Raw genomic sequence first — 22,361 nt, forward strand, 5'->3', positions numbered from 1 at the left:
TTTGGAAAATGGCTGCAATGAAACAAAGAGTGAAAAATTTAAAGGGGTCTGAATACTTTCCGTACCCACTGTATACATGATATACTGGATAAATAATGAATATAAATCAATTGTATGTGTTATTCTTCATTTTCATTTCCATTATAGAGAGTTGCAGCCATTAAACGTTTCACAGTTGTGAGTTAGTGGAAAGAAATTTTAGAAAATAGAAAAATACAGCAAATAATCATTTATGCACCTTTCTGGATGGTAATTTTAATAGATTTTTCATTTCTGAATTTTCATAATAGGTTTCACTTCCACAGCTATTAGTTTGTAAAACAAATGCTTTAGATATAACTTTTCATCATCGGTGACCTATTGTGTAAAAAATGCAATTTTCAAGCGTGTCCATGGGTAGGTAAGGTTACCGATGACCAGACATCAGTAATTATTTCCTTAAAAGTCTCTGCATCTGAATGATGTGAAACCTCTTGGAACTGACCGTTATGAATGAGCTATTTGCGCTATTAGTAGTTTCAAAGTGTTTATCTGTAAAATTGCATTCAATGTCTTTAAAAGTCATAGTATAGTGTGTCGGAAAAAATGTTCAAGTGACAGTAAAGTATGTCTAAAAAAAGGGATGATAAAGGGATAGTATAGTATGTCAAAAACAGGCTGGAAGAACATGTAAACTCCACAATAAAAGGCCCAGAGCTAACCACTGAGCCACCATGCTACCAAATAAAATACATTGAAAACAGTCATGGCATTATTGGTCAAAAAGCAGTATGTAAAAAAAAATTGATTAAAAAGTGATTGTATCATATATTGAAAATTGTCATAATATAGTGTTTTGATAAAATTGAAAAATAGTCATAGTGCAGTATGTCAAAACAATTAATGAAAAAGTCACAGTATAGTATGTCGAAAAAAGTCGTGCAAAATCCACGCGAAAATGCCCAGTGCTAACCACCAAGCCACCATGCCACCAAATAAAGTACGTGGACATTCATGACATTATTTTTCAAAAACAGTCACTGTGTAGTATGTCAAAAAAAGTGATAAAGAAGTCATAGTAAAATGTTTTGATGACAGTGATTTAAAAAAGTCCCAATATAGTTTGGCAAAAAAGTCATGGTCTAGTATGTCAAATAAGTGATAAAAAATGTCATTTTATTGTATATCAAAAATAGTCATAGTATAGTATGTCGGAAAAAATGAGAAATAGTAAAAGTTTATTATTTAATTCAAGTCAATTTATTTTATATAGCGCCAAATCACAACAACAGTTATCTCATTGCGCTTTTCATAAAAGAGCAGTTCTAGACCGTACTCTGTGATGTTATTTACAGAAACCCAACAATTCCCACCAAGAGCAAGCACTAGGCGACAGAGGCAAGGAAAAACTTCCTTTTAAGAGGCAGAAACCTCAAGCAGAACCATGGCTCAGGGTGGGCGGTCATCTGCCTCAACCTGTTGGGGGTGAGATAAAGAGAGAGAGTGAGAGAGAGAAAGACAGACAAACACACAGAGATAGACTTGTCTAACTTGTCTGACATGTCGAACTTAGGCAAAGTAGAGTATGTTGAAAAAAGTGAAAAATAGTTACAGTGTATCATGTCAAAAAAGGTCGTTTTCATTTTGTTCTTTATACTTTAGGTTAGTCTCATTAAGATATAAAATCTCTTTTTCAAGAGAGACATGGCCAAGACAACAGGACAAATTTGTTACATGTGACAAACATTTTTAATTACAAAACAAACACAAAAGAGGAAAAGGCAACTCAAAGGGATTTCAACTATATAAAAGTGCCATTAATTAAAACATTTGCATGTGTGAATGGACTCACGTTCTATGGTTTTAACGTAACCTCATTTAAGGAAATTAGACACTGTAAAACTGTAAAAACACTGTTGCCTTTTTGAACAACTCTATGCGGACTTACATTACGTAATAGTGTTTTGGGACCGTAAACCATAAGTACTCTATACATAGTATAGCATTTTGTAAAAAGTCATAGTATAGTATGTTTGCTCACCTGGTTAAGTGTGCCACATGTATTGAAGCTCAGTCCTCATTGCACCATTACTACATGTCATTCTCCCTCTCTCCCACTTTCAAAGTACGGTATTTTGAACAAAATCTTAGTATAGTTTGTCAAAAAAAGTCATTAACATGTCATGGTTTATGTGGTATGTTGAAAAAAATAGATAGAAAAGTCATAGTATAATTTATTTTAAAAAGTGATAAAAAAGTCATAGAATAGTATGTCAACAATAGCCGGAGTATAATATGTTGAGAAAAGTGATAAAAAGAGTCATCATTGCATGTCGAAAAAGTAATGGTATAGTATGTAAAAACACATTTGTCCAGAATATGTATTATTTCATAGTATGTCATGTGGAAAGAAATCATAAAAAAGCCATAGTACAGTATGTTAAAAAAAAGTGATAAAAAGTTATAGTATAGTTCATTGGAAAAAAAGTCTTAGCTTGTCCTAGAAAAAGGGATAAAAAAGTCATATTATAGTATGTCAAAAAAAGTGATGGTGTAATAGGTCGAAAAACGTCTGTATAACATGTTGTAATAACTCATAGTACAGTATGTTAAAAAAGTGAAAAAAGTTATTATATACTGAGTCAAAAAAAGTAAAAAAAGTCATAATATAGCATGTCAACAATAGCCATAGTAAAGTATGTCACGATGAGTGATAAAAAAGTGATAGTATATGATGTCAAAAAAGTGATAAAAAAGTCATATTATAGTATGTCAAAAAACGTCATAGTACAATATGTTGAAAGAAGTGATAAAAAGTCATAATATATTATGTTGATAAAATTGATAAAACGTCATAACACAGTTTATTGAAAAAAAGTCATAGTATAGTATGTCAATAATGGCCATAGTATAGTATGTCGAGAAAAGTCAGAATATCATGTTGAAAATAGTTATGCCATAGTATGTTGAAAATATTATCAAAAAGTCAGTTTAGTATGTCAAAAAATTCATATTATATCATGTCAAAAAAGTAATTCAGTATGTCAAAAGAAAGTGATAAAAATGTCATGGTACAGCATGTCGTAATAAGTCATAGTATAGCATGTTAAAAAAAAGTGAAAAAAGTTATTCTATAGTGTGTCGAAACAAGTGAAAAAAGTCATAACATAGTATGTCAACAATAGCCATAGTACAGTATGTCAAGAAAAGTGATAAAAAAGTCACAGTGCATGATCTCAAAAAAGTGATAAAAAAGTCATAGTATAGTTTGTCAAAAAAGTCAAGAAAAAGTCGTAAGATATTATGTTGATAAAATTGATAAAAAGTCATACTATAGTTTATAAAAAAAGTCATATGGTATGTTAATAATAGCCCTAGTATAGTATGTAGAGAAAAGTCAGTATAGCATGTTGAAAAAAGTAACAATACAATATGTTGAAAAATTAACAAAAAATCATAGTATAGTATGTCAAAAAATTCATGTCATAGCATGTCAAAAAGTCATGAAAAAGTTATAGTATTTCCAAAAAAGTGATAAAAAGTCATAGTATGCTATGTCGAAAAAAGTGATAAAAAGTCATAGTATGCAATGTCAAAAAAAGTGATATTACAGTGTGTTGAAAAAAGTGATAAAAACGTCATAGTATGTCAAAGAATGTCTGGAAGAACACAGAAGACTGAAGTCACGCAATACACACCCATTATAAACGCAGAAAAGCCTGAAAGAAGCACTAACTGTAAACTTCAAAAGGCTAAAGGCTGAATCTCTTTTTGAGAGTTTAAGGTTTTGTGAATAGTTTAAAAGTCAAATTGTTTAAAAGAATGCGGGAGGAGAGGCATTTCAAGGGGAAAGAAGCCTGAAGAGGATTTGAAGATTGCTCCATTGACTTTCAATTTAAAAAGAAAAAAAGGTTAATATTTTAAAAAGGTTGACTACAAGCACAAATGTCCTTAAAGAGCTCAACATTTTAATACTTGAACGGTTGTTGTAGCTGAAGTATGCAGAAGTAGCAGGCAACCAAAAGTTGTATGGAAGAATTACAATACTGTAAATGCTGCTGAATCATTCACACAAATAACATGTTTTTTTCTCCATTTTAAACCAAAAACAAAACAAAGTCTCACAGCAACTTAAACATTGTTCATTCATCTACTGGTGGATATATGAGACTAATGTTTTCATGAAAACACTAAAAGTATTATAGCAAGAATACTCTTTAGAGATAGTATGCCAAAGTTGAGAGGCTTATTTGTATCTTTACTTTCTGATCATCTTAGACTGAAATGTCTCCAACTATTGGATGCATTTAAATGCCATTGGTTTTGGTGCAGACGCTCACGGTCCCCTGAGAATAAAATGTAATTACTGTGCTGATCCCTCCACTTTCCATCTAGTGCCACCCTCAGGTCAAAATTTTAATTTGTAAAAACTAGTACCAGTACGATACAATCACGTGCCAAACAAATGCCCTTCCCACCAGCCTCAGCTGTGACGAGCTAAACTTAGAACTACAACTAAGATGGTGAACATGATAAACACATCGTTATCAGCATGTCAGCATTAACGTTATGAGCAGTCATGGAAAATAATTAAATACATTTATTCAAGTCCTGTACTTAAGTACAATTTTAAACAAAATTGTCAATGAATATAATCCAAGCAACACAAAGATGAGAATTGTCTCTTCAAATTGCCTTTTTGTTGAAAGCTGCCAAAAGTGTACTTTTACTTACAGGCTTTTTCCAGACCTTATGACTACATCCCACAGACTACACCAGGGGGTTATATTTGTTGAGTTGTCATGGAGATGGCTTCCATACTTGGATCATGTGAAACTGTTCCATTTGCTGTTTAAGACTGTGAGATGTGGTTGAAATCTCTGAAAGCAAGCTACTCAGGACGTCTTGAGTAGTCAAAATATTTACTATTAATCATCCAGGGATCATATAGATTATAGATTTATAATAATCATCAATTTCATTCGTTGATATATTTAATTGATTTGCTTCAGACAAAACATTTAAACCTGCACAATAAAAATGAGAGTAACAATTAATGCTATTTCAACAACTCAGGAAATTTTGTTTTATTCAAATTCTATTTACAGCAGCTGTTAACAACCTCCTCATGACGTGTGACAGACATCAGTGAAAAGACACCCAAGTAAAGGTAAACTACTTAATGTTACAATTAAATTCAAGTCACATGAAGAATCTATTGAAAACATTTTACATTCATATTTGTATGAGACTGAACACCATGAAAACATTTTAAACAGGATCATAACAAAGAGAAATAGCACCTTTTAATGCTTCAATGGTGCCTTACATGACGTCTTCAGGAGGAATCAACAATATGACGGGCATTTACACAGCGTACTCAGCAGACAAAGAGAACACGCAAACTGTGGGAAACGGAGACCATCGTGTTCATACAGTATTTGAACATTACATTGTTCCTATCACCAACTCACTCTCTTCTAAGAGTCCCTGAGAACCAGGAATAACAGTTTTTCCATCACTTCTCAAGATCCTTCATCCACCGTCAGGTCCTGCAGCTGCTCCTGAAGAGCGTCCAGCTGCTCTGTTTGCCTCTCCTCTTGCTGCTCATGGATCTCTGCTTCATCCTGGAGTTTCTTGTCGGTCTTTGGCTCCTCACGTCCGCTCTCCAGGTTCTCTGAGCTCTCAAAACAGCCGGAGTCCCTCGGCTCCTTGTCCTCCTCTTCTGGCTCTGACTCGTCTTCAGCTACATGGGACAAAGATAATCACGTTTTTATACTGAAATACAATCCATCCTGGACTCTGAGAGGTCTTTGAATTATTTTTAGCAAGAAAGGCGTTGTGTGAGCTGTGATTAAATACAAAAGCACCAATCCCCTAAATACGCTCTTACTCTGTTTTGTATTTCGTTTTTGTATTACATGTTTAATGCCTGAGTAATGTCTTGTATAAAGGACACTGGGAATGGTTATTTTTGTGTTGCATACATTAAAGTAGATTTCCATCTATGTAGGATTTTCACATACACCCATTATATTTTAAATAAATAGAGTGTATTCATCAGAACTAGTTTTCTGTTGAATAGGGGTTAACCCTCCTCTCAGATCTTAGGTTTGTGTTCCTAGTTCCAGCCTAGTTCATGTGATAGTGGCTACAAAACCAGCTTAACAGGTTGGATTGTTTATGACTGCTTCAGTGTTTTTTGACTTCTCTGTAAAACCAAACCCACAAAAAAGTTGACTTTTAAAATTCAGCAATGCAGTGATACAGAGTTACTGAATATTTCAGAATTGTCCATCTTTAGAAAATGTGTCGCACTTTCACATTATGAATCAGCTTCAGCTAAAAATTATAGCTGCTTTGCAACAACAATAATAAAAATAATTGTTATTCATAGGCACCTTTCAAATGTGTTTCAGAACTGTTTGTTTTAGGTGAGTTTTGGAACAGGAAAGACAGTTAGTGTTGCAGATATTTGTAGTTATTCGCAGGATCTTATGATCTTATAATCAATGCGGCATTTAACCAGGAGCCAATGAAGCTGCTAAAGAATGGGAGTAATATGATTAACAGAAGGTGTTCTGGTGATGATGCTAGCAGCGGAATTGTGAACCAGCTGGAGTTTGAGTATGGATTTGCAGGGAAGGGAATTACAGCAATCAACGTGTGATGTAACCAGGTTATGAACAAGAATGGCTGTTCTATCAGATGTGACAGATGGACGAAGGCAGTTAATGCTCCGTGGATGGAACTATGCAAACCGAGTGACATTGTTTATGTGTGTTTGAAATGAAAGCGTGCTATCAAGATGACACCCAGACTCTTGACCTGTGAAGAGGTGGAACCAAGGTGTTGGTCAACAGTAACAGAGAACTGTCAGTTTTTGAGTGGATTTGGTGCCAATAAGGAGAACCTAGTTTTTTCACTGTTGAATTTTCAAAAAGAATACTGGAAAACCAGTATTTGATTTCTGCTAAGCTGTCAGAAAGTGAGGTGGGTGGGAGAGAGGATGTAGGTTTGGTGGACAGGTAGAGCTGGGTTTGATTGAACCAGATTGGGATTGTTATAAAGTATTGTAACTGTATTGTGATAAAGGTTATTGTTAAACAGATGTGCGTGGACCTAAGATGCAACGTTTTTTTACGAGGATTTTGGATAAAAAGGGTAAATTAGAAAGTTCTTCAAGTTGTTGAAGTTGTTGGGGTCTTCACCGGGTTTCTTGAGTATAGGGGTTGTTGCAACTGATTTGAAGGATGAGGGAACAATTCCAGTGGTGAGAGAGGACTGAATAAAGGCAGTTATTAGAGAGGAGTAAGGGGGTTGGGATCATTTTGGATTTTGGGATTTGAACTACTAACCTCTCTGAAAACCAGTGTCAACCTTGTTGAGCTACAGCTAATTTAATAAACCTATGTCTCCCGTCTCCCATTTAAAGCATAATCCCAGTGTATACATTGGCATGTTAACCTAGAAACAAACTAATAAACTGATCCTTTCAGACAGGTACGTTGTTGCTCAGAAATATCTAAAATATGCAGGGAATGTGTACCAAAGCACAATGACTGATTCAGTATGAAATGACATCATGTAACTATTGGGGTTGAACTCTCAACTTTTGGGTCTGCAAGCAAGTGCTGATCTTAGCAAGCTATTGTCTAGATGATGACACCTTTAGCTATTGGGGCTATGTTTTATTGAGTCAGCCTAACATGGCTTTCCTAAACTGGAACTGGACTGATTGTTAATCTGAATCAAGTGTTTTAATGCGGACACATTTAAAACATGCATATCACCCTGAGATCTGCACCTACTTATGTAACGCAAATTGTGACGTTGCATAATCTGTTATGAAGTTTTATTTTATGATTTTAGGTGGCTGCTGTAGCACCACCAGAAGGAATATTTGCATAAAAATTGGACTGATTTAGTTTGGCACATGACTTTTGGTGAGTTTGTGCATGGGAACATGGATTTCTTAGCAAGAAAAAGAAGAATAAGAAGAAGAAGAAGAAGAAGAAGAAGAAGAATACCGGCTGAAACAATTTACTTCAGCATCTTTATGAAAGATTATTGCAGCTTTACAGGATGTGCACTTACAGTCTCTCAGCAGTTCAGAGGCATTCAGGATTTTAGAACGCTTGTCCGGGTCTGTGATGTTTAGCTCGTTGAGGTGAGACTCCTTTAGCCCTGCAAAGTCCTCCAGGCTCTGAAAACCGTGCATGGATAGCAAGGAACTGAGCTCCTGAAACACAATAACATTAACACAAACACTTAGATGGACATTCCTGATAACAATGTAGTCCTGCAGCAGTTTATTGTTATCAGAAGGAATCTTACAGTGAGACCGATGCTGTCCAGAACCTCCTCCAGGGTTTTGGGTTTGGATTTGGATTTGCGGTTCTTTCTGCTGCAGCGTCTCCTTCTTGCTGGGGGGCTCTCATCAGGCAGCAGGTTGACGTAGATGAACTTAAAGGAGCCCATTTTGTTATTGAGCTTTCCTGTCCAGGTCCCCACGGGAGGCTTCTCTATGATGTAGATGATGTCTCCTTTCTGTAAGAGAAATGACGCATGAACGCCAGCCGTAGTCATGATGATGATGTTATCAAAGACAAGATAAAAAAACACATGAAAGAATGAATCATTTGGTAGTTTATTAAATCACTATAAATAAAAAAAATTCTATGCCCACACTCTTCTGAGTTGACTTCTTGATGAACCAACATCTCTCCAATTACTCAAAATAAGTATCACTTGCGCAAAAACGCAAAAGAATGGAAAAGGGAAAACTGAATAAACACTAGACATTTCTATACCTTTTAACATACCTTTCTCGCTGTGTACTCTTGTATGATTTGCATTGTAGTGACACGATACTGTACTACTGTAATTCTAATCTTATTCTGTCAAACATATAGTGAGTAACGGGTTGTGTAGTTCAAATTCTGCTTGAAGAATACTAATCAAAACGCCCCGTCTTGTTCCACTCGGTTAACAAGCTCCCAGGACGACGACTTGTCGAGACAGCAGAAGAGGCCGAGGGCCAAATCAGAGACAGTGAGGAAGACTTTCCCCCGGAGACTCACTTGGAGTTTGAGCGACTCCACGTCGTAGGGGCTGGGAGTGAAGTCCGTGTGGACCAGAGCTCGACCACAGAAAGGTCCGTTGTAAGAGACGCCGTTCTCCTCCAGCCTCATGCTGTCCCTCTGGCAGTATCCGCTGTCCAGGCTCTGTCTGTCGCTACCTGAGGTGAACAGAGAAGAAGCAGAGTCACATTCATCCTGAGCCTTCAGATACTGCAACTATAGAGAGTGTCAGTGTTTGAGAACGATGTTGATGGGACACGTTGAACCTTACTTTTGTCAGAAATGTAATTGCACTGTCAATATTAATGGATTTTTGTCGCTTTTTATTTTTTCATTGTCTCAATACTATTTGAGGATAAAAATGCATTTCGGAACTACAGTTCCCATCTTTTTTTTTTGGGGAAGGAAACAAGTAGGAGCTCTGGGCAACAACTTAAGTCCTGTTTTTTAAGGCTATATTTGTTTACATTTTTATCCAATTGGTGCCAGTAGGATGAATTAGCCATCTGAAGTTACTGTTTGCAACTACCAATGAATCAACAGGCAATTATTACTGGATAACATTGACACTAAATAAAACTTAAATGGGACTTTTTTTAGGCCAGTTCTGGCGTTATAAGAAGCATCTTTTTTCCTATAATTACTAAGCTGATTTATGGACGTTTCTTTTATAATAGACTTCCTAGATAAGGATATCATCAGGAAGTCTTAGTCACATTGAATCTAAATACATTTGCATCATGTCAATGTGTTTGATTTAATTTAGTTACGACTTCCCCTTTAACGCTTGTCGTTTGAAAACATCTGGTTCCCAGGGATGCAGATGTACACTTACTGCCTGAGAGCTGGCGGCTGATGAGGCTGGGTGCCGTGTCCTCTGACCCTGTGGAACAGACAGATGTCCTCTGTCCCGCACACAGATCTGGACGCCAATCAGAAGAGACTGGAGACAGATCCTCACCACTCTCAGCCTGGAGACATCACAGGAAGGTGAAGGTCAGAGGTCAAGTCACCTTCAGCCCACTCAATTATTAATGAATAAGATAAAGCTCATTTTAAGCGCTCAAACTGACAAAATGTAGTAAAAGGTTATCAGAAAAATCAAGAATATAACCAAAGAGTGAAAAGATTAATGAGTAAAAAAATACCAAGAGCTATTAAAACATATATAGAAGAGTAAAATAAATGACAATTTAATTTCTTTTAACAAATTAATTGGTCAAAAAACAAAACTTAAAGGATCACACTTAAAGCTTACATTTTGTTTTACATTAAATTTGAATTACTTGACTATAAATATTGTTTATTGATGTATTTAGCTATACTTTGACAACATTTTACAACATTTTGTCAGTTTCAAAAATGTACCCTAACTTTAAAGAAAAGTAAGTTTTGCTTAAATTCTACAGAACTCTGACTTTTAAATACACAACAGAAGGCCACATTTTGACAATTGAAAGCTTCATACATAAACTCTGGTTTGTTCTCTTGAACACACAACAACCATATACTGACCCATCATGGGCAGTTTTGTGAGTTTAGAGTGCTGAACTGAACGTGATGTGTACCAAACTACAGTCAGACTTTGAGGCAGTGTTTAAGTTCTTACTGAAGTGAATGTAGCCATGCTATGTTGTATAAAAAATAAAGAGAGCTATCTAAAGAGCTATACTACTATATGTTATTAGATATTGCTAATGCATTAATGTGTGCCTAACATTGAACTGTTATAGGTCATGTGTTTTGTGTGAAAAATATGGCTGTCAGATAAACTTAGAGGAGACAAATTAGTACAATAATTCCCTCCAAATTATGGTGGAGTAGTGTAAAGTGGTATGAAATGGAAATACTCAAGTATAAATTTCAGACACTTGCATTTACTTAAGTACAGCACTAAAAGTATTTAGTTAATTTCCACCACTAAAAAATCAAACATTCTGCTTTTCCTTCGAAAACCACAGTACATACATGTGTCCACTAGATGGAGACATTTTCAATCTCTTTGTAACAACAACAGCTCTGCGTCAAGATGTAAAGGTGTGTTTTTGAATCAGTCCTTTATAGTTCCATAATTATTAGTATAGATGCTGCTGAAAAGTTTGAAAATATGTTTGTTGCTGTTTAAACACTTTGATCATGTAAGTATAACTTAAGTGTAAGTGTAAATAGGGTTTACCCCCTCTTCAGCCAGAGCCTTCTGCACCATCTTGGATGTTTTGCGGGTCATGGTACGTGAGATGACATTGCGCCATTTCTTTCCCAGTTTGCTGCCACTTTTAACTGCTTCCTCTTCTGTTACATCCTCTGCCACCTGAGATGAGAGTTAAAAAAACAAAACATTAACTTATTTCAACTATTTGTTGACAGGTGTAGGAGATGAGAGGATATGAGGTTCAAGTTTATTTAAATAAGGTCATGTTTGAAGGAATTCATAAACATCATTAAACATCATTAAAAAAAAATTATAAACTAGGCCATTTAAATTCATTCTCACAGTGGTTCACAGTGGAATTGCTGTCATGTACTGTATCTATTTCTCATAAACTAGAAAACCTACAGATTTCGTGGTAATTGGGTTTGCATACACACATGCTGCTTAAACCCACAAAGTCACACACATACACAAACACACCCACGCACACACATGCACTATTGTGGACAGGTGCATGAAAACAGTTTCAAACATAACACTGTCTGCAGCCAAACACCGTGGGCTCAGTAATGAGAACTAAGGATGTTTTCAGTATTTTTATGGAGGCAGTTAGTTGCAACTAATGTACTATGTCACATTTTGTATTTTGTGAGGACACAGAGGTGGAGTCCCCTCTAATTTGCAAAGGAAATTAAAGCAGACATGCTGTTAGATTTAGAGAAAACAGAGCATTACTTCAGAGTGACAGTATTAGACTTTTTAAACAACATTCTGTGGCTTTTACAAACTGGCAGGTAGTGGCTTATTTTATGATAGTGAATGTCCATAATAGCAAACTGTAACAGAGAGCTTTTTTCTTCTGAGATTTTAACTCTGCACTCAAATTCTTATGTCAAACTTATACTTTTTTTAAGGTTTTTATGACTTTCTATCTCAAAAATAAATCATTTAAACTCTTAATTAAGCACTAAAGTGAAGAGAGTTAACTGTTAAGCCAACTGAATACCCAAACTGACAAACAAACAGCCACCACAGAAATAAAGAGGGACATAACTGTTATACTGAGAAATAGAAATGATGATGAATGTAATGTTGAATAAACTGCCTAAAGTATCTGTGGGACAACCTCCTGGTTAAATGCTGGCGGCCTCTGCAACTGTCTGTGTGACACAGAGGCTCTCTGCTTGAGAGCGTAGCGGACATCCTGTCTACATGCTGCTGTCATCTGGGCTCCGTGCAATGCTTCTCGTTCTTACTTCCTCTCTTCTTCTGCTCTACGTCCTCTAACTTCCACTCAGGGTACACAGAATATAACTGGGAAGTTAAGTGAACGTCTGTGAATGTTAAAGTGTTAAAACATTTGTGTAGCAGCAGTTTGTTGTATCAGGAAGCACAAACTGTGCACTTCTGTAACTGATATCAATTTGCCATTTGGTCTCTTCTGGAAATATCATTTAGGTTTTGGATGAAAGGGTCACAGCAGGAAGAATGAGGAACAATGTGAGAAATTATCAGTCGTTTAGGAACATAACACAAAGAGTTCGGAATATATGTACTTCTACTTTTCAAGAGTCATTTGTCTCATAATGTGTTTGTGTGTTTTCTGTGTATGTTTGAGAGAACTTACATTCTCCTCCAAGTTAAACTCCTTCTCTGATACAACAGGAGAGGTGGGTTTGTGCTTCATAAAATCCTTGAAGCTGCTGGACCTCTGTAGAGTCAACTGGAACACACAAATAATTTCACTTACTTTAGATCATAATGAGAAAAGTCCAGAACAAAGGGCCAGCATGCAAACTTTCAAACTGTACAAACGGTGTAAACAAAAAAGGCATTTCCAGAAAAACGTCTGTTGTTTGGTGATTTTTCACTGTTATGCACTGAAACAATGATAACGCTCATCCCACAGTTGTGCACACACAGCTTGTTATCTCTTTAAATGTGTGAACAGAATGAATCTGCGGAGGAGCTTTCTCAGAAAGAAAAACTGTCCATGTTGCTCCTAACAGTTATCAAAGGTAAAGTCATGAATCTGGGTCAGGTTGCAGAATGTACTGCAGCCGCTTCTGAAACATTTGATGAATGTAGTTGAGCAGTTTAGCAGGAAACACACAAATAATGTGTGGTGGATCATGAGTTCTTGTAATAACTAGTTTGCATCCAAAAAAACTGACTTTTAAATTTACCAAAGATACATGACAGGAACATAAAAATGATAAAGTAATGTGTAAACTCAAATGGATTACTGAACAAGATAATGTTGGTATGAAGACGCATGTGTCTACATGGGAATGAGCTAACTGCAGAATTATCTTTTTTATGAATTAAAAGTCCTATGAGTCTGATGTTTTTTATTTTTTTTGATTAATCTTTGGTCATTAAATTAGCAAAAACTGCCCCTCACACTTTCCTGATACCTAAGATTTCTCCAAATAACTCAATTTATAACTTCACAAAACTTCATCTTCATAATTGAGGAGGTGGAACTGGGGATTCTGAGCAGTAATGATTGATTTGACAAATTCATTAATTATGAATAGATGCTGATTATTAGTCATCAGCTAATCAATTAATGGAATGATCCTTTCAGTTCAGGTCTGCATGGCACTTGTATATGCTTAAGACTTATTTTGAACCAAAAAGGCCAATGGTTTTACTCTTTTGCATTATGTTTACATAGGAAGTTGCCTCCAGCTCTAGTGGAAACTCTTTGTTTAATTTTCCACATAACCACACATCGCTGTGCATGATGTTATCACGGCTCCTCCTTCTCGAATCTTTGTCAAAACCACAGGAAACGGGCAAAGCTTGAGCATGTGCTGACAGCCAACCGAGGCAGGCATCTAGTCAGTGCTGGCTGACCTGAAGACCTTAATCACTACTGCAGCCAAGAGAGCAAATTACCTTATGAGGCCGTTACGAGTGTTGCTGGTAAATGTCTGTTTTTCATGCCACAGTTCTCCTCCCCAAAAAGCCACAAAGCTTTCAGATAAATCTATCTTCTATTACCGCTGTAATGGCAAAGATGCTCTCCGGCCTCAATTATCATCAGTGACAATTGTGTGTTAGGAGATAATTGCAGAGAACAAAGACATGAGTTGTGAAATGACAAGGTTTGAATTGGACCACAGGAGGGGAGATGATGCTGGGAAAAAAGGGCACTGGTGTCGAGCGTAGGAGGTTTGCTCCTAGGGTGGCTGCTGGAGACAAATGCACCAGAAGCCATGAAGCCTGTTATGACTCAAACTACATATGCAGCAATGATTCACCAGAATAGAGGAACTTTGTTGAGGCCAAAGAGCAGTTACACAAAAAAAATACAAGATAGTACTGAGCTTTAAGTTGTGTGTGTTTGTGGGTTTGTTCAGCTTCACCACAAAGGTTTGCACTAACTTTAGCAGACATCCTGTGTTGAGACAATGGCGCGCACAAAATCAGCTGTACGAGATGTTGTAAAGCAAACATTGTGTTTAAAAGGATGGGATGAAGACCTTTTTACATTTCATGAAAGTTCAAGTTGAGCACATTAACTTTAAACTTTCCAAAACAAAATAATAATAACCAAAAACTCACCTTCTTCTTCTGCACCTGCTCCTTCTCCGAGGCATTGGAAGGCCTTCGCCTTAACATCTTCTTCTTCAGTGGTCCTTTAGAGATCGCTGTGGACAAAAAGGCTGTGGGAGCAATGCACCGGTCTTAATCAGTGAGGGTTTCTGTCACTGTGCTGCTGTCACTGCCAAAGTTGTGAGTCAAAAAAAAAGGTAGAGCTGCACTCCACTGCAGCCAAACAAAGTGCAGAAGCTGAGAGGAAGTCACGTGGCCACACAGAAACTGTAGAGGCAAACCCTGTTTTTGGTCCTCTGGTTTTCACACAGGCTCGTGGGTTTGTTGCATGTATTCTCAGCCGTGCGTGATACAAACTCTCTGTGGCAAACTGAACAGACACACATGAAACCGTTCATGAAATTGTCACAGATATGCTGATAAATTTTAAAAGAAAGTCTTTTTTTCTGTGATTCTTTCGTAATACAAGGCCATGTTTTAATGTTGTGATCAAATAATCGACAAAGGGTTACTCATACTTATACTCATATATTCAGTCAGATAAAAAGCTTTCTAAATGATCATCAATAAGGAGCAGGTATTTTAAAAGCATGTCATCTCTTGCTGCAGTGTCACTGTATTACAACATTTCTACTTCCACAGACATTAGTTAGTAAATAAAAAGTAAGGAACAATCTCTACCATGCAACACATCAGCTCTTGAGTTGCCAACAAGCTCTGTGGCAATGTTTTTGTTTCATTTTTCAGCTTGTTTAGCCATCACTCTCTAATAAGCACATATTTGTGTGGAAGTGAAAGAAATCTAAAGATGACATATTTAGAAACTCAGTAACGGCTTTGCAGCTGGGGCAGAGGTGCCTGCCGCAGCTACAGGAGGTCCGAACAACAACACTAGCTGGTGATCAGACAGTCCAGCTCATCCAACAGGATATTTATACAAAATGTTGTGTATGAGACAAATGAGTTGCAAAAGGCCAAGCACATGCAGTAAAAAGAGGGAAGTAAAAAGTAAGTCAAGTTTAGCTTGTTATTTTGGTGGGGTAGCAAACCACATGATAAGAGCATGCCCTGTTTTAGTTTCCTACCACACGACATTAGGTTGGCAACAAACTGATCTGTCTGCGGATCTTAAAGGGATGAAAACAATAAGCAGTAGATTTTGATTGCACCTTAGGTTACCTGAAACCTCAGAGGTAGTGGTTGAAGAAGTATTCAAATAGAAATAAGTATTATCAAAAGTATCAAAAGTCAAAAGTACTCATCATACAGAATGAGCCCATTTCATTAGAATGTTGGAAACATTACAGTTTAATATTATTATAAAATGCAATAATGTGTAAGCAGCACTTTGGTGTTCTGGCTTTCGGTGTTAAAACATTTCTTCATGTGCTTTTAGTGATGTTTGACAATGGCAAGCAAATACAGGGTGTGGTGTGATTGCAGCACATTCACACCTTCAAAATGTGCTAACAGAATACTTGCCAGGCAACCGGCTATCTGCCGGCATGAGCTCTTCACATTCAGAAGAAGTAAAACCACAAGTTCTGTTCACAGCTGTTTTAAAATAAAAGCTTACATATGATTTTTCTGTTAAATGTTTACAACATATAAATTATTTAAAAAAAACATGTTTGGCTTTTGGCGACTTGATATGAAGTTTCCACTAGCAGCCGGCTAACTAAATACTTGATACAGAGGGTGTTACACTGTACTTTGTGGCTCACACACAATGAGGTCATCAATGAGGGTAGATGTCATAATGCCAATTAGAAAGTGAGGGTTACACAGCAAAGTTACAGCAGCTTATATAAATTCTCATTTAAAAAAAAATGACTTGTAAACACAAACATAATGTGTTGTACTACACGTATTTTGTGGTGTAAAATTGTTCATGTATGTACAATTTTGAGGTACTTGTACTTTGAGTATTTATTTTGTGTTACTTTATACTTCAACTTTGCAACGTTAGAGTGATACATTCATCTACCAATGATTCCCCCAATCTAACAATAATGTACATAATTTTAAAATGGGCTACTGTTATTCTGCACAATGAGTAATTTTACTTTTGAACTTAAAGTACAATTTTGAATGTAGGATTTCGACTTGAGTATTTCTAAACTGTGGTATCACTAGTTCTATTGATGTTTTTGGCCAAATTTTCCTCAACGGGTATGGAGGCAACTTCGTGTAGTTTCCGGTGGTTACTTGGCAACCGGCTCTTGGAATCAGAAGTCTGTAGCTAACGTTCTGTGGCTAACAATTGCTCTAACTAGCTTAACGGTAAACCATGACTAGACAAATAATTTTCCCGTTACCTTCATGGAGGACGGTTGGCCTCCGTTCTTAAAGACCAGTTATTTCATGGATCCAGAATACTATGCATCCAGATAAAGTCCCCTTGGCTTTTGGAATTAAAATAACTCCATATAATCACAAAACCTTCATCATACATGAAGATTGGCATGGAGAACTTTTCCTAAGATCATCTCTCAATGAAAATCAAACCAGCTATTAAGCTAACTGAAATAACACCCTGCCTATCTCTAGGTATGATGATGGGGGGCTGTTATAATTGCAAAGGCCAAGGGAACTTTATAAGGATGCATATCATCCTGGATCCATGAAATAACTGGCCTTTAAAAGTAAAAATGTTCCTGCCTCTATGGGAATTTAACATACAGGTGTGTATATTTATGCCCCCTGAATTTTAAGGAAGAACTTTATTTATTTACAATACAATATACATTCACAAAGAAAATAGGTGTGCTTAAAATGTTCCTACATTTTTTAACTAAGGCATTAAGATCAATTTCCAAAAGATGTTTTTTATTCATCTTTTTAATCAACTTTAGCATGGGTGTGTAAACTTTCTTACATGTATAAGAATATATATACATATTTCAGCGTCTTTTACATGCTATCTCAGCTAGCGCTTAACCAAATTAACTGTTAGCTAAACTAACGTTAGTTTTCCGGTGGAGGCTAACAGCAGACCACTACTGTGGAACAGATCGCGCAGTGTCTTTAATCCTCGTACGTCAGTATTATCATCTGCCCATGTGCAGGACGGATCGTGTACCAACAGCGCCTACCTAGAGAGCCTACCAAATGTAGGCCTTCTTTTTTGCGGCAGCCTGTTTGATAATTTAACTGTCTATGGTTTTATATAGTCTATGGCGCCAACCCACACAGGATGGTTGGCTGCTGTCACATTGATACAAAGCACCGCCAGCCTTGGAAAATAGGAATGAAGTTGACCCGCTGCATAATTTTAAATAAAGTCATCAGATTCATGACTCGTGTCCACACCTTTTTGTTAAAGAGTGTTACTTTAATAAAATAGAAATTATATCAGCTGGTCATACAAATGTCCAGATTAAAAAAACAAAAAAATGATACATAAAAAAATTACACAAACAATCATCTTAACCTTTTAAACACCACAATTCCAGCCATTTGCCCACCCAATTAAATAAAATTAATTATTAAAAATATATTTAAATAAAAGAAATTAAATTCCAGTGGATATCTCAACTTGGTATAGCTGCTCAGTAGAGACTGCATTGGGGTAACATTAGTGTGCAAGTCTGCTGTGTAAGTGCAAAAAAGATGACGATGCTCAAATTATGTTGTGGAGGAGAGCGATGGCCAGAGCGATGAGGGTCAGCGATGAGAAGCAGACAGAAGCAGAAGATCCAGACATCATGAAAGGCTCTGTGTGTTTGAGCATCCAGTCCTTCTCCTCATGTAGACCCTGTTTGTCCAGCTCAGGACCCACCAGCCTCCGTATTGTCTCATAGTATTTATTCAGCCAGTGAAGCTGAAGCAAGAAAAGATTACTCTCAATGAAAGTCATGGCCAAGCATAACTGTACACTGCTGGCATTGGAAAAACAGGTATCAGTTGAACAGCGGATAACACACAAATGAAATATAAACATATATAATAATACTGTATCTTCCTGGTCTAAAATATGGTGCTCCACAGAGATAATAAATACAAATCAAGTAAAAGAGTTACTGGCGGACGCCGCTCCTGGCGACCGTGCAATTCAATGATAACTCACAAAAGACTCTAGGTTGTACATTTCATTATCTGTGAAAGTGGGCGAGTTTGAATCATATGGGGGCGGGTCAAACTATCACCAATGAAAAAGGAAGTCTCTTCTGAGTTCATTGATACCTCACATAAGACTCCACCTTCAACGGGTCATAAGTTATGAAAAGGGGGCGTGTTTTAATGATAGGGGGTGGTCAAAAGCATCACCAATGAAGAAGGAACTCTCTGCTGAGTTGAATGACACCTCACACAAGACTCTACTTTAAACGTTTCAAGTGTTAAGAAAGGGGCGTGGCCTGAGTGAACTCGGCGTGGTTAAAGTATAGGGGGCGGCTCAGTATCACATGTAGACCACACATTATAAGTTTTATGTAAAACAGATTATGTTTGACACATAAGGCTTATTTCCTGGTGCCAGTTGGTGGCGCTATCTCCAAAAGTCAATATTGGCCTGTAGATGTCCTTGTATATCATTGTTATGTCCTACTGTATATGTCCTCAGGCCTGGACTCTTGTTATCTTTGCCATACCGACAGCAGTGCAACAAGCATGCATTAACTTTACTGCATTCACATTTTGCCTCAAGATTTAAGCAAAAGTACAAAAGTACAGTGCTTGAGTAACTGTACTTAGTTACTTTCCACTGGTCAACTTAAGTCTGTTATATTTTCTTTATTAATTTTCTTAACTTCTAGCTTCAAACCTGTTTTGAGCACACACTCTTTCAAGCAGAACTGAAGCTTGAGAAAAAAATATGAGCTCAAGTTTTGCAGCCAAAAAAACAAGTTCTTCTTTGTGTTTGAAAAGTTGATATTTTGTAGACATGTTCTTTTCTGTACAAAAAGACATACATTTTCTCCTAAGATGAAAAGAAACAAAACATCAAAGTTGATTTTGCATGTTTTTTTTTTCTTTCTCAAAGCATGTTTTGATTTCTGAGCTGCAGAGACGCTTAGAACGTGTAAAGGGGGGATTTTAAGAGGAAACCAGCACTCGTAAAGCAGGAAAACGAAAGACTTGGTTGGTCGTCTGTGTAATACTGAAAGGTATTTAGAACAGGAAACTGATTGTATGTTTGGGGAAGTAAACTTACGTTATAGCTTGTTACTGGGTATTTATTAAATGGGTTGGGTAAACACTTTTTAGTCCCTCATTTTTAAAAAGAAATAAATAAAATAGAGTCATATCTCAATATACAGTTGATTATGTAGTCAAATCCAATTTCTTACCTGCTCTGAGCTAAGGAGCAAGGTGTCAATCAGCTTTCTGTCATATGGAACCAGCGACACAGTGTCAAAAGTCAGGTAGTTATGACCATACTGAGGGAAAGAAAAGCACACTCACAAAGATGGTACATTATCATTATTCATTAAAAACAGGAAATCACTGACACGATTCTTGATTATCAATGAAGCTCTGTGTTGTATCTACCTTTGTATGTACAGGTACGACAACAGCAACATCTTCAATCCGGATCCCAAAGTCATTCTCCTTGTAATATCCAGGTTCTTAAAGAATTGCATTATCAGTTTTTCTACATTCAAACGTTTAAGCCATGAAATGCAAAGTTCATTACATGTAAAATGATCATAATGGTAGTAGTGGATGTGGATTTTTTTTGAGAAAGAATAACATCTCACCAATAGACGTGAACATGCCAGTTCTGAAGGGAATATTGTTACTCTGAAAGCCCACTGGCCCTGGAAAAATATCATAATATTACATGATTAAAATACAAATTACACCACCAACAACATTACATTTAATTTTTTACATTTTCATATATAGTTGTGCCATTAAAGTTACAAACCGGGGTGTTTTACTATATTCTAAAATTAAAAAATATTTCCTGCATGTTAGCATGATTTTGTCCAATCAAATTTTGTATAGTGTTGTCTTATTATGCTGTACTCCTCTTTTTCAGGAATAAATATTTTAAAACAAGTAATTAAAAAATTAATAGGATATTCTTGGGATAATTTTGTGTGATTACTAGATTTTTATAATTGTTTTGGGCACTGAAAATATTTTTTTCTTGAAGATGTATTGAGTTGTTTTTAGGAGCTAAAATCTACTGTGCAGATATTGTTATCTTTATTTTTTTCGTTTATGAATAGGCAATCTCTCGGAAAATAAATCATCAACTACTTTTATAATAAATTGATCAATATTGTCATGTTATGTCATATCTCTCATATCTCTGTCTCTCTCTTGCTCTCTCTCTCTCTCCAGGTGCCAGGTTCTCTCCGAGGTTTCTGCCTGTTAAAAGGAAAGTTTTTGTGAGATCTAGACCTATTCTATCAGTAGTGTCCTTTTGTTATGTTATTGGCACTATAAATATAATTGAATTGAATGAAATTACTCAAAAACTTTCTCTGGTCTGCCGCTTACCTCTGTTTTATATCATCCCAAACTAAGTCTTTTTAATTTGAAGGATCAGACAAATGAAAACATTTAAAGATGTCACTATGGGAACATTTTAAGGACATTTTTTCATTATTTAACTATCAGTTAATGAAGAAAAGAGAAATTAGCCGCAACCAAAGATTTTTTCAGACTAATCTGAAAAAATCTTTGGTTGCGGCTCTACATCAGATAATCAGCCATGTCCCTGTGGCTTGTTCTCCTACACTGTGCAGTTGTTAGCTCCTTCTGTTTAAGTGTATTTTGGGCACATCCGAAGTGATTGTGTTGCAAAATGAAATGTGCGCTAAAACAGGCAAACTGCTTGCCAGTTTATTAATTGTATCACTTCCACTTACTGTATTAGCACCTCCGTGAAATGAAGTGCAATTTGATGTAAAACAACCTCTTGTGCATCGTAATCATGATGCTTTTAGGCATTACTGATCACTGAAATCTGCCTTTGAACTCTGTTTTACTAAAATGGTTTGATGCTGTTATTAGTGGCAGAAGAAGATGTCACTATACTGAAATTATTTTCATAAATGGGTTGCCAACTTGAAAAATGTGTGGGAAATAAAAAGAGTACATACACTCATGAACTCCAAAATAGTTTCCAACACCATGACCTGTTCCGTGGCCATAGTTCAGGCCCACCTCCCACAATGCACGGCGACCCAGCATCTCCATGTTTACACCTGTTAAAAAAGAAAAGAGACACAGAGAGCTTGAATCAAAACATCCTGCTGTAGTTTATCCACTCAAAAAATATCCCAAAATGTTGGCAAGTGGATAAACAAGGCTCTAGTGGTGAAACTATGAAAGGTTTAAAGGAGGAATAATTGTAAATCTTATTTTAAGCGTGTGAATGTTTTCCATTCCCACCTCTTGTCCCTGAGGGAAAGATAGTCCGAGATATCTCAATGTTTCCCATGAGCACTCGAGTGAAGGCCTCCTGCGAAGAAAAACGTGTGGTTAATGACAGGTAGAGGGTATTTTAAAGGGCTATTTTGAATTAAGTTTTGTAAAAGAACATTACTGTAAGGGCAATGACACACTAAGTGCCTCGGAACACACCGAAGTGATGCCGACTTCTGACGGCAGCTGATTGGACGAAC

General features: G+C 36.5%; 2 protein-coding genes across 4 annotated transcripts in view; both read right to left on the reverse strand.

The window, feature by feature from the left end:
* Positions 1–5,051: 5,051 nt before the first annotated feature.
* On the reverse strand, positions 5,052–15,029 carry sash3 (SAM and SH3 domain containing 3). Its single transcript, XM_034884212.1, has 8 exons — positions 14,788–15,029; positions 12,842–12,937; positions 11,239–11,373; positions 9,898–10,033; positions 9,063–9,220; positions 8,317–8,529; positions 8,077–8,221; positions 5,052–5,725 (listed from the first exon to the last, which is right to left on the reverse strand). Exons 1-8 carry the CDS (start codon positions 14,842–14,844, stop codon positions 5,505–5,507), a joined length of 1,161 nt encoding a protein of 386 aa, XP_034740103.1. The 5' UTR covers positions 14,845–15,029; the 3' UTR covers positions 5,052–5,504.
* Positions 15,030–18,095: 3,066 nt separating this feature from the next.
* xpnpep2 (X-prolyl aminopeptidase (aminopeptidase P) 2, membrane-bound) overlaps positions 18,096–22,361 on the reverse strand; it is a 100,598-nt gene continuing 96,332 nt past the window's right edge. For all 3 annotated transcript variants that reach the window (XM_034883016.1, XM_034883014.1, XM_034883015.1), the window contains 6 exons: positions 22,129–22,198; positions 21,837–21,941; positions 20,481–20,540; positions 20,272–20,348; positions 20,070–20,159; positions 18,096–18,601 (listed from right to left, as the gene is read on the reverse strand). In XM_034883016.1, coding sequence (XP_034738907.1) covers positions 18,401–18,601; positions 20,070–20,159; positions 20,272–20,348; positions 20,481–20,540; positions 21,837–21,941; positions 22,129–22,198 — 603 coding nt within the window. In that variant the 3' untranslated portion in view covers positions 18,096–18,400. The remainder of the gene's footprint in view (positions 18,602–20,069; positions 20,160–20,271; positions 20,349–20,480; positions 20,541–21,836; positions 21,942–22,128; positions 22,199–22,361) is intronic.

Source organism: Etheostoma cragini, chromosome 10, assembly GCF_013103735.1.
Source record: "Etheostoma cragini isolate CJK2018 chromosome 10, CSU_Ecrag_1.0, whole genome shotgun sequence".
Lineage (NCBI taxonomy): Eukaryota > Metazoa > Chordata > Actinopteri > Perciformes > Percidae > Etheostoma > Etheostoma cragini.

What these genes read in the sequence shown, in the direction of transcription:
- sash3 (XM_034884212.1), bottom strand. Translation starts at nt 14,844, where the DNA reads ATGTTAAGGCGAAGGCCTTCCAATGCCTCGGAGAAGGAGCAGGTGCAG. An exon ending in AGCAGGTGCAGAAGAAGAAG is followed by an intron (nt 12,938 to 14,787) that starts GTGAGTTTTTGG and finishes TGTGTGTTCCAG; the next exon opens with TTGACTCTACAGAGGTCCAG. An exon ending in AGGCTCTGGCTGAAGAGGGG is followed by an intron (nt 10,034 to 11,238) that starts GTAAACCCTATT and finishes TGATGTCTCCAG; the next exon opens with GCTGAGAGTGGTGAGGATCT.